We start from the raw sequence: 13,547 nt of genomic DNA on the forward strand, positions 1-13,547 counted from the left end.
AACAATAACCTCATTATAAATATAAAGTTTCGTACAGTGAAACTTTATATATAAGGTTTTACTGTATAAACCCTTACATGTGAGGTTTCATATTTTTCTGGTCCTTGTAATTATATATCTCTTAAATAGTCTTGATAATTTTTTTGTTTATCATTTTAGTCCATACAATTGTATATCTTTTATATATGTTCTTATAAATTTAACTTTTACATATACTTTAAATAAATATATATTGTCACTTATCACTTCAAAATGCACTAATTAATCATGTAGAGGAGCATTATTGAAATATAATAATGAGTAACTATATATTTTTAGAAAAGTGATTTTGTTTGTAAGTTTTTATTTATATATGGTTTGATATTAGAATGTAATATTTTTATTTAGAAATTTTGTTTGTAATATTTTTATTGTATGTTTTTAGTTGTTATAAAAAATTTATGTTTTTATTTGATTTTTTTCAAAAGTAAAGACTATAATGTAAAAATCTAAAACTTTTAAAGTTTGTTTTAAGGTTTATCATTGGAGAGGAACACCCTCAAACCTGAAATATAAGGATACTCTTGGAGATGCTCTTAATCATTAGTAATGGGTGTGATTGGCTATTGATGTAGTTGCTCTCCACATCCACAATTATACCCACAGCTCTAAATCTACATCAATCTTGATTTATATTTTTTTTTAAAGCTCACAGCCCTTTTTTTTACAGCAAAAAAAAAGAGAAAATCACAGCTCTTACCATCACACCCAATAACTCCTTACACACAAAAAAAAAACTAATTTTGAAATTTCTTTTACCATTCACCAATTCTGTTTATAGCTTTGTCTCGGTTCTTTGTTTGTAAAGTGATCTCTATAATATAATTTGAGAAGTTAGTTTCCTATGTGTCGGGCTCACGTTAACTTTCACGGTGGTTGATTACACTGATACCCTTAATGAATTTAAAATATTTCATTTAAAATACTATTATTTATTTACTATTATTTCCTTTTTTTATTTAGTTTCCTCTTTAAAATTTTCCAAAAAACATATACATATGATAAAAAAAGGAAACTTTTTTTATAAAGTAAAAAAATGAATTGAAAAACGAAAATATATGTATAAATAATATTATTTCATAAAAAAGGAAAATTCACAAAATAGTAATATTACATTTAAAAACTATTTTGATTTCATTAAAAACAATTTATATATCTATCTATTTTATTAGATATTTATATAAAATAATTAAGTAACATAAATTGATATATGTTTAATTCACTAAAAATAGTTTATAATTAGTATTATTGAAATATTTTATTTATTTTTCATATATTTAGTTGACTGTAATATCTTTCAATTACAACAAATTATTTTTTTGATAAATTATATCTTACTTAAATAATATTATTTTCAAATATGATCACAATTTTGTTTACTGCTTATTTTATGAGATAATAAAAAACTAAAAATAAACATTGTTTGATCAAATAGTTACAAAATAGTTTAATGAGGTAGGTATATTATATTTTATCATTATTAGAGTTATTTTTTTCTTAATATTAAATTTGCTTTTACATTTTATGTTTTAATGTTTGTGGAACATAATATAACCATAATCAAAATACCACATCAAATCTGAATTCTCAATTTTAAGATTATTTAAAATAAATTTCAGTTTCCATTCAATAAATAAAAGGCATAAAGTTATTTAGTATTTATAAAATATATAAATTATTGTAAATATTGATATGTGTTCATGAGCTTTCAAAAATGTATCAGCTACTTATGCATGTAATTTCTTATTGATCATCGCTTTATTTTTTAATATTTTTTTAAAAACATCAACATATAATTTGATAAATGTTATGAAAATACATTCACATTTAAATGATGAATAAAATTGATTTGACTTGACTTAACTTTGATAAAAAAAAAAATTTATTTCATTTTGAATTTGAAAAAAATATATGTAACTCAATATATTCACAACATGGGTGACTCGACTAATTCAACTTTTATCTAAAATCATAGATTTAACTACAATAAGAATATACAATTTTCTAAGAATAGTAATTTATTTTATAAATATATAGGACAACTCAAAACATATTAAAATTAAAATAAAATATTAACCAACTGTAAAATTTATTTATTTTGTAAAATTTATATATATGCATGAGACTTCAGAATATTATCGTTATATTAATTTATGTCATTTAGAATAAAACACTTTAGTTTATTTTTTATTTAATTCTAAGCACAATATATCATAAGTTTTACATAATCTTCATAAAATATATCTATATATTTAAGACAACAACCACCTAAATGAAAATAAGAAATTAATCAAAATTTTAGAATAATTAGAATAAAAAATATTACAGTTGAATTCAGAGATGCAATCCAATTACTCAAATGATAACTAAATCGACCGTAAAAACAACAAAACCGATTAGAAATAACATATATAAAATCATATGTACAATTAAAGTAATATAATATTATTAATATAAATGATGCATAAAAATTATAAATTAATTTAAAATTAAAATAAATAGCAATCAATTATTATAGCATATTTACTTTAGAAATATTTATATCCGTGCATGAGCATGGGAAAATCACCTAGTTTTTTACTTTATTTATGGGTCTTTTCTATAAACAATTTCACTAAAAAAAGATCCATAGCATATTAACAATTATGACATAACTTTATAGCTAAATGCGACATAAACATTTACATTTATGTTATTTGAGAAATTGTTTAAAATATTTTAAATTGGTTACTACTTTTCAAATATACACTCAATCAAAAATACTATAATATTTTGGTTTAATTTTTGGTGACAGTTGTTTATGGTTTAGTATTTATTGGGTGGAGTTGGGCTTATAAACTTCTATAAATATTTTATAAATTATTCTTAAACATTTATAAATGAATTATGAGAACTAATTTAATATTTTGGTTTAACTTTTTTGTAATCAATGGTTTAATTGTTTTTGCTATAACAAGATAGAAATGATCATAATATATATATATATATATATATATATATATCTATTTTCATATCATTTAAATTAAACAATAATACCATAAATAGATAAATATATTAATTTCAAAATTTTCATTGAAAATTTTTAAGCCCTTAATATTTTAATATTGAAATTTTCATTGAAAAAATCTCACATTAAAATTTTTGTGATTAATATGGTTTAAATTTTTTATTACATCAAATATAAAAGTGTTAATAATATCATATGAGTAGGAAGTCTCGAAAATAAATAACTATATTAAAATATACTATATATATATATGTCAATATTAATGAAATTTAATTATAAACCAAATAAAATAAATAAAAGGGTTGTTTTGATTTATTTACCAAAACAATATTATTGTAAATAAATTAGAGGTATTGTTTTGATTTATGCGTTTAATCTAATTTAATTAATACATAATACATAAATGAACAAAAAAATGTAAAATATAAAAATTATTTGTATATATAATCTCATTCCACGCATAGCGCTGATCTTAACCTAGTGTTGTAGTAATAGACCATGTCGACAAACACAACAACCTTTAAACAAAACATGTAAGAACAACACCATGTTCCTTTCTCAATAATGAAACCATCATGCTCAGAAACAATTTTTGGCTTCAGCCTAACTAGGTCTTGCGAACCGGTTTACTTGACAATCTCATCAGACCACTCAATTCGATGGTTTCTAGAGCTTCCATGGACTTTTTTTCCTTTGTCTTTTGCATGGTCTTTTTTTTGGGTAAAATGTTAAATTATTATACCAATTTTCGAATTTGTAACAGAAGTTACACAGTTAACAAGTAGCGGAATGCGAAAAAATGAAACTAAACAACATAACTAAGCGGAATGAAACAAACCCGAAAGTAGCGGGACAAAGACTAAGAACCCGGTTAGTTATGAGCCAAGCGCGGACCTTACAAACCGAAACCAGTCGAGAATGAGAACCGGGCACCGCGAGCTACCCTCAAACCTTGAAGCTACGGCTCCTACAGCTTCCGACAGCTCTACCGAAACCAGATACGACAGAAGAATCCGAGCATGAGCAAACTCAACCCACCCGACAGCTAAATCTCCGACGGCACGAGAGAGAACCACCAAGCGACGATGCCGTCGTTCATCGAGTTGTCCCGGAGATTGCTGTCTCCATTCCAACTCGCCGTGACCGTTTACACCCATTGAACCGGAACCCCATATAGAGATAACAGACCAGAAGATAGCTAACCCTCCGGAAGCACAACTGCAGAAGAACAAGCCGTCCGCTAGACCAACAACTGCACAAGAACAAGAACAAGATCCAACCACCATACGAGCTCATCCAAGACCGCAATACCTTATTCGAGAGAGTTGAGGCGTGGAGGCCTCAGGACACGGCACAGACCACACCGGAACCACCGGGAAGCTGCCTTGAAGATAGACTGGAAGAGCAAAGACCCATCTGAACGTGTGAGCTGCCACCACCACACGCGTCGCCGTGACCATCGCGTTGCCACCACAAGCTCACCGGAGACAGAGAGACCGTCACCCGGAGAGCCCACACGCGCCTACCAGAGACCACCCGTAGAAGAAGAGAGACCGAGCTTCACCATGCCACTGGACAGAAGAGCTCACCAAGCATGGCCCATCATCTCTGCAACCACCACACAAACACCACTCTGACCCACGCACGAGAAAGCTAAAAAACCCAATCCGAACAGAGACACAATCTGGCCACAAACAGAGACTTTGGAGGAGCCATACACCGTCCTCAAGCGCTAGCACCCCCTAGATCTGACCATGAACCAGAAAAGCCTCCGGATCTGAACCGAATTGGACCTTCACCGCACAAGAGAAGCCGCAGAGATAACAGAGGAGGAGCACGAAGAATAGGACCCAACAACAGAGAAAACCAAAAAAACAAAAAACGGAACCCGGCGGCCACCAGAGAGACATAATGGCGACCGCCGGAAGCGGCAGAAAACGGTGGTGAAAACCCTAGGTTTGAAGTGAGAAGGGAGAGCGTTTTATTATTTAGAGAGAGAAAGGAAAGTCCATTCTGTTGCATGGTCTAAGATGGTTTTTCTTCTTCGGTAAGCTCTGTGACGAGAGTAAGCTTGTCTAGTGATAACGCACCAATCAGCCCAAAGTGACTTTTAATCTTTTTCTTCCTCCGTTGGTCCTGTCCAAAGTAACACTTGCTTCTTGATTCATCCTATCAAGAACAGAACCATACGCTTCACACAACGATTTCTCAATACTTCAACGTTCATGTTGATTATTATTTCGAGAACGGTACATTTATTAACCATGAATCTCACCCTTCTGTCAACCTTGTAAATGCCAGGCTAAGAGCATCTCCAAAAAGATTATCTATTAAAAAGTTTGCAAAATTCTATATTTGAAATTTCAAAGTGTTATTCTCCAAAAACAAAACTTCAAATTTAACTTTAAAATTATTTGTAATTTACACTAAGGTCTTTATATTAATCATAATTAATATAAATCCATAAAACTTTTATAAATAACTATCACATATATAAAAATATTATAGTAATATTAATTTAAAAAATCTTATAATTAAGTATAAAATTATAAACATAAATACATAATCAATACTATTAAAAGGGGAGGAGTCTTAAAAAATCTACCTAACAAAGTTGTTTGGACCATTTTATTTAATTCATTATTTTTTGGTCTTACCTTAAACTTAGACTAACAATATGTTACCATATATTTCTCTAACAATACTTTATTCAATTCTTTTATTTATTCAAATACCACTCCTAAATCTTAATCATTACTAATTTACTATTATTATGTTTACCATTTTGACTTTTAATCATAAAAGCATTGAAACTAATGTTTTATATTATCATTTTTATCATATAATATATAATTTAAAGTAAGAGAAGTTACACGACATATATGTGTACATTCCTCTTTCCTTTATAATAACGTAATCATATCATATATAAATTTTCCCATTAAAATCTCATATTATATACTAAATTTTCAACCGTCTATAGTTTGATAGATATTTTCATATTAAAAAATGAGTTTTCTAAAAAAATATTTCATCAACCATGTTTTTGTACAATAACGTTAAAAATCTATATCAAAAGGTTGTTGGACCCGATATGGACGTAATGGGTCCACATCTGTTCGGGTATTTAGGATCCTAAAAAGATTCGAAATATCTAAAAAATCTGAAAAATATCCGAAACACGGAAATTACTTGAAACTCCAAACAAAAACCCAAAAAATTCAAATACATAAAAATTCAAAATCTTATTCAAAATCTCACACTGAATTGAAAATACCCAAAATATTATCCAAATACTCAAAAAAATTTTAATTTGAAAATTTTACCTGAAATAAAAAACTATAATCGTAAACCAAAAACCTAAAAAAAATAGTCATAATGCCGGAAACATCAAAATATCCAAATATACCAAATAAACACAACATATTTATGATCGGGTCTAGGGTAGGATCCAGACTCAAACAAAGACATGCGGATCCAAAAAAAACCCCAATAGGTTATCTTCTCTGGACCTGAACTAAACCTATATTTCCGTGTCAGTTCGATTTGTTTTTTTGATCCGGATATAATTATCATGCCTAAAAAAACTTACGTAAAAGTGAACATATAAAATATCAAATAAATTAATTCATAGATTATATAACTGTTAAAAATTATATTTTCGATATAATAAGACATTGTATTATAATATAATCCAAAAAACCCGCGCTTTCCAAGCGCGGGTCAAAATCTAGTTAAATATTAAACTACAAGCAAAATATCACATTATTACATAAAATTATTTTCTTAATGCTTCATTTTCGGTTACAAAAATTTGTTTGGACAATATTTTAGAAGTTCAAGAGAAAATTTATTAGACTATTAGTGTTGTTGTAATATTTAAATTTGTGTAATAATTATGTCTGCATGTATCTTTATTTTTATAAACTATTAAGTTTCTTTTGTAATATTCTTGTTGTCTAATTATACTTTTAAAATATTATAAATCTTATTTTAGTTCTTTTAATTTTATGTGTAAATTTTAAATTTAAAAAAAAAAATTTGAAATATTTAAAAATATACAAAATTTTAAGAATTAGAAGATGATAAATGAGATGTATAATTAATTATAAAGACCAAGATGCAAATAAAATGATGAAACTTCAAATTTAGAGTTTTAAGAAGTGAAACTTAATATTTGAAGTTTTGAAATTCCTTTTTGGAGAACAAAAAACTCTATATTTTGAAGTTATAGAGTTTCTTTTGGAGATGCTCTAAACTTGATTCATCTCTAACCATAATCTCTAAATTCTCCGACAAATTTTTCGGTCTACTAAGATTGCCAGTATCTGACTCACATAGGCAATTCTCAAGCTTCATCCTATGTGAGCAACAGAGGTTACCTTCTTGTGGTATCACAGAGAAGACCCAATCACCACAATCACACTCCAATGAGTACCCTAGCATTCAAATCTATCTAAACACCATGTTACTTCATGAACCAGATGCTAAGATCCCAATTCTCGCTGAGCTTTTACACTTTGAAGCTTTTCTATCTCGACGGCAGAATCTACTCAACCTTTTCAAATGAATTCTTTGTTGCATTCTTCAGTCTCAAGACATTACATGAGAACCACAATTTTCATTCTTCAGTCTCATGATCTTTTATTCCCTTTCACAATACTGATCACAAGAGCTTTCAAGATAATTACAGATCAATCAGTATAATGTGACCAGCCCCATAGGTCGAGTTATTATTTTGCGATTAAGCTTATAGAACGGAAGACCATCCTATCTATATAAACGATTTAGACCACCAAAAAACTAATTTTGTTTTACTGTTTTTTTTTACTTGTCTTTTTATTACATTGTTATATTTTTGAAATTTGTGTATATATGGAACAAACAAAAAATCTAGATATGTGATGATAACTGCAGCGAATCCATTACATAGATCTCAAAGATAGTACACACAAATATCAAAAAAACTCGAATTAAAGGAAGTCAAATAGGAAAAACACATTTTATCACATTATGCAACACTCTCATTGGTATTTTTTTTGTTTCCTTGCCATTTCCAAACAATATCTTTCAACGAAGGCTTAAGCTCACCATCGCAAAACTGTTTATACTCCATTGTATCACCTTTACTTTTCTTAAACTCAACCATATGAAAACTCTTTGTCACTTCAAATATCTCAACATCAATTGCGAGTTGTCCTTTTCTTCCTTCTCTTCTATCCTCCATCTTCACTCCTACATTACTCTTCTTCAAATCGAACCTCTCACTATTCATAGCTATCTCTTCGAATTTCGACACTATCTCCTTCGCTTCCTTCTTTGTCGTAAACATCGATTCTGATCTCTCTTCTTTCTCAAACAATCCCGAGAGATCAAATCCTTGAGACAAAGAGGAGATTAGGTCAAATGCATTGTAACACATCGGCTGTACCGCAAATGCTGCATGCACGTCACTGATTAGCGATTCGATCTGATAACTATCAGGCGATTTAGGAGTTTCTATCTTCTTGAAACCCTTTTGAAACCAAGAATTCTCCATGATTTTGTTAATCTTGATTCTTGAATTAGGGTTAGGATCAAGAATTCGAGATAATAGCTTCTTGACCTCAGGTGGAAACCAGTTTGGACATTTGAATTCCCCATTCTTGATCTTCCGATACATTTCGACAAGATTCTGTTGATGAAACGGAAGAAAACCAGCCAACAACACATACAACACAACTCCACAAGACCAAACATCAGCTTTGTCTCCATCATAACCTTTCTTGCAGATCACTTCAGGCGCCACGTAAGCAGGTGTTCCACATGTCGTGTGAAGCAAGCCATCTTGTTTCCTCGACTCTCTCAATGCGCTGAGCCCAAAATCAGATATCTTCAAATCGCCATTTTCGTCTAGAAGCAGATTCTCTGGCTTGAGATCACGATGGTAAACTCCACGACTATGGCAATAATCGATTGCTCCAATCAGTTGCTGGAAATATTTTCTAGCAATGTCTTCTTTAAGCTTTCCTTTAGAGACTTTGTTGAAAAGCTCACCGCCTTTAACGTACTCCATCACAAAATAGATCTTTGTTTTGCTCGCCATGACTTCATGGAGGAACACGACGTTTGGGTGACGAACGAGACGCATCACCGAGATTTCTCGTTTGATTTGATCGATCAATCCAACTTTTGTGACTTTCTCCTTATCGATTACCTTGATCGCTACGCTTTCACCCGTTTTTAGGTTGCGTGCGTGATACACTTTTGCGAATGTTCCCTTCCCTAGAAGACGGCCTAATTCGTACCTTTTCATCAGCACGATGCCTTTTTTATCCATTGGTTCGAGTTTGTTTTTTTGGAGAACAATCTAACTTGATGAAAAAAAGAGGAAAAGCTGTTGAATAACTTTGTTTGGGTATGCTGCTTCTTCCATTAGAAGAGAGAGAGCTCAGATTCTGGAAATGTTCATGAGAGGAGAAAACCAAACTAAATTTTAATTGTTTTTTTCTTGAGTCTCAAAATCTGCATATATAAAAATAGTATTTCTAAAAAAAACTCAAGGGCAAAAATCTAGATTTGTGTGGCTCTGAATATTGCTTGAAGTGGGCGCCCCTTAATACATGTATCTATATGTGATTTTTATGAGCTCTTAATTATAGTGAAGGAGAAGTTGATAAAAATAGTATTTCTAATTTTTTTTTTAAGATTCCAAAATTTAATTTTGGAGCTATGTTCTAAATTCATGAGACTGATAAACAATAAATATTCTAAAATAAAACTTTTTGCCATCTCCAATATATAATTTAATTATTTACTATTAATTTATATTTCAAATTTGACGTGTAAATACTAAATTATTTCTTCTTTTTATTAAGAAATAAAATAATAAAACTGTAGTAAAATTATATTAAAAATATGACATGATATTTATTTTATAATGAAACGTTTATTATAATAACATTTAATTGGAAACTCAAGGAATATATTTCAGTGGCTGCCCATAAATCTTGAGATGGTGAAAGAGTTGACGCATGACATGTCTTGATTTGAAATAAATGGTGGAGGAATCATGAATTTAAAAAAAATATATGATGTATTAAAATTTTCTTTGGACTATTTTTAAATAACTTTAATTTCGACTGTTTTTTTCACTGTTGTTCATCTTTCGAGAAGTTGTTGGCGTAGTGATCAACTTTGTTTAAAATTATTCTAGTTAATTTGTATATGTGTTCAAAATGTTTGTGTCAATATATGATGCATATAAAACATTTTTAGAACCGTATTTTCATAGTTTCGACATAAATTTTAGTACTACATAACGTGTCTATATAGCGTATCTATTTATGTATGTATCTTACAATACTATAAATTCTTGAGCTATAAAAAAAAGTTCTTGAGCTACATATTGAGGCTATATCTACGTCAGCCTGGAAATTCAGACCAATTAGAGAGTGATGAATTGCCACGTCATAAGAGCTTTGTTCCAAAATGATAAATACCGAAACTTTCATGTGGGCTTATGATATTTCCTAATTGCCCTGTCAAGACCACTTCAAGAAATGGCGCACACACTTTGTCTTCTTCGTTTTCCATCCTTCTTTTATGGTTTTGTTTCACCTCCCTACATATCTTCTCCTATATAAATCGTTTCTTCCAATTAGAGGAGGCGACCAATCTATTATTTGTGTTGTGTGTGTGCAAAGTACTTTGGGTTTTGATTTCTTAGAATTAAAAAGTATGAAAACTGATTCATTGTTCGGAATAAAGTATTGGCCTTAGCTGAGACATGGTTTGCCTTCCTGCTTTATATAAGAAATTCACGGCACACTGAAATTCTCTAAACATTTCAGTGTTTTTAGCAGCATGCATTTAAGTACTTAACTCTGTATTTATCAATGATCTTACATAATTGTCTCCATTGGGATCAGTGGCCTTATGCTACTGTCGATATACTACAGATTCCAACAACATCATATCTTCACAGTCAAAAAGGGGGAAGATGAACATGGCGACTTGAACTCTGTCTGATGAGCTGGCTCTGGTGAAAAACCGTTGAAGAACATGGTGATGGGAGAATTTTCTGTGGCTACCATTATAGATTCATTAGTTACTATTCATGTTATGCTGCAAAATGATTAGTTTCATAAGTTTCGCCTTCTACATTGATATATATGTAGAAAAAGAAGAGAAAGAAGAAAAGCTTACAAGGGTTGAGGATGTTAAGGGTCGTTAAAAGGAAAAAAAGCACTGCAAGAAATGAACGACAAGAGCAGCATTTCGAAGTATTGGACGTAACTCGTGTTTTTTTAATCTCGGGAGTATTTCTTATGTACTGCTTATATTACATTGAGAAAATAAGAAATGTATTTCTTAATTTGCTTCACCAGTGCCAACAATCACACAATTATAATTTGTTCTTTCTTCCTTCAGATTCTAATGATTGGTTGTTATTTGAGTTGTTGTGATTTTTAGTAGCGATTTTTAAAGGAAGATGGAATCTAACAAGACAGTGGCGGAGGTTAATGATGAAATTGAGGGATGATGGTAGTAAATAGGTTTTTAGTTGACATTTTAAATTACGTTTCATTTGGACAGAGTGTTGAAGTTTATGTGGTGGCTAATGGTCAGATTCATCTGATGTTGATCACAAGCTCAGGCGGTGATCTTGATCAGAAGGATGGAAAACAGCTTAGACATATGGCTCTAGCCTACAAGGTCCCGATTATAACAAGTGTAGCTAGAGTATTTGCCACGGCTGAGGGATCAAGAGCTTGAAGCCAAGTGCTATTAAAATGACTGTTCTTCATCACTTCTTTGAGGTGAAGAATGAATCTTTTTTGCTCGTCTGAGTTGAGGTTTGATTTCTATGTTTAATCGTATATGAGTGGAACGTTTACGAATTCAGTTAAATGTTAACGGATTTTGTTTTCTTATAAGCATTTCAATGAATAATCTTCGAAGGTCTATTTTTGAAATGCAATAACAACTAGAAGCCATTAAACTCTGCCTTCTTCAATCTTCAATTATGTGTCTCTCTCCTATCCTCTCTTCTGTTTTTCTCTATGATTTGGGAATTTTTTCTCTCAGCTTTCAATTTAGGGTTATGAAATTGGATCTAGGTTCATGGGCTTATGATTTTTTCAGGTCTAGGTTTTTAATTTGTGATTTAATAGATGTAGTCTGGTCATTTATTGGTCCAAAACTAGCTTCATTAACCAAAACAGTCTAAATTTATAGGCTTAAACCGAGTAATTTAATTTTCTGGAGTCAGAGATTTTGAACTTTTAATTCATGGAGAGATAGGTGTTAAGCTAAAGTTTCATGAAAAAATAGCTTCAAACTTTTAATTTGGAGACATATGGAATGAGACCATAGTTTAGGAGACATATGGTGTTATACGGTATTTCTCGTGGGAAAATAGCTCGCCATCCCATCTTGTTGTTCTGAACTTAATTTTGATGATATTTGGTGCTTATGGTCCTTTTGTTTGATTAACCTAGAGTATTCCATGCCCATGAAAATGTCCAAATTAATTCTCAAGGGGAGATGTAATCTAAATATGAACTATTTTTCTAGGTATTCAAATAGGTTATAAGCAATGGAGCTAATAATTTAGCACTAGAGAAGAATTGTTCCATGGTCTGGACCAACAGCGCAATTCCTCTTCAAGTGGAAACTATTGGACCACGACAATATATGATGCATACATATGCATACTTATGGTCATACTAATCTTTTTTAGTGAAATGTGCAATTTATATGGATCATTTTTTTTTTCTACTTATTCAAATGAAATTTAAAGTAAAATTTTATTTTATATGACCACCCAGATTTACTGTGGTAGAATTGTTTAGAATCCAGACCGCTTGACTTTCAAAATTCGCCAAACGTAATTCCACTCCCATATGGGTGATACATACATATATCTATAATATTATTTTCTATAATATGTTCAGAAGAAGAAATCGATAGAATAAATCAAATGTAAGCTTATATGGTTTAAAAGTCGTAGAGCGTGTTCCAAGGTTGATAGAGCCTAAAATACTACAATACTTTTGGAATCGAAAGAGAGCTTAATAATGATTTAAACTAGAGTTAAAATAAGGCTAACAAATATTTAGAGATTATCAATTACCACGATCTCCAGAGACATATAATTTCTTCTGTTTCATTTCTTGAATTGTTTGGATGGTTTAATGATTTTCCACCTCTAGTTTTTGTCTTTTCTGTTTGAAGTTCACTTTCTTGATCGTGTTTATTGATGAAGGGTATGACTCTACATGGATCAGTTAAAGCATCATTTTCGAGTTGATTGTTTCGATATTGACCATGTAGGATGAATTTTTCTCCATAATCTATTTATAACTTGGAGCAAGAAAATTTCCTACTAATGGTTAGAAAGTAGACATAGAATATGAAAATGACACCTTTTTAAATTAATAAATGATATTTTTCGTGTTGATTTATTGCATCTCTTCTAGAACTAGCCTAACTTCTTTTAGGCAGTCCTTATTTCCGC

The 13,547-nt window shown here is 30.5% G+C and overlaps 1 protein-coding gene across 1 annotated transcript; it reads right to left on the reverse strand.

Annotated features, from left to right (window-relative positions):
• Positions 1 to 7,920: 7,920 nt before the first annotated feature.
• LOC103853663 (CBL-interacting serine/threonine-protein kinase 20) lies at positions 7,921 to 13,452 on the reverse strand. Its single transcript, XM_033284032.1, has one exon. It carries the CDS (start codon positions 9,363 to 9,365, stop codon positions 8,058 to 8,060), a length of 1,308 nt encoding a protein of 435 aa, XP_033139923.1. The 5' UTR covers positions 9,366 to 13,452; the 3' UTR covers positions 7,921 to 8,057.
• Between the last annotated feature and the right edge of the window lie 95 nt (positions 13,453 to 13,547).

Source organism: Brassica rapa, chromosome A02 (genome assembly GCF_000309985.2).
Source record: "Brassica rapa cultivar Chiifu-401-42 chromosome A02, CAAS_Brap_v3.01, whole genome shotgun sequence".
NCBI lineage: Eukaryota > Viridiplantae > Streptophyta > Magnoliopsida > Brassicales > Brassicaceae > Brassica > Brassica rapa.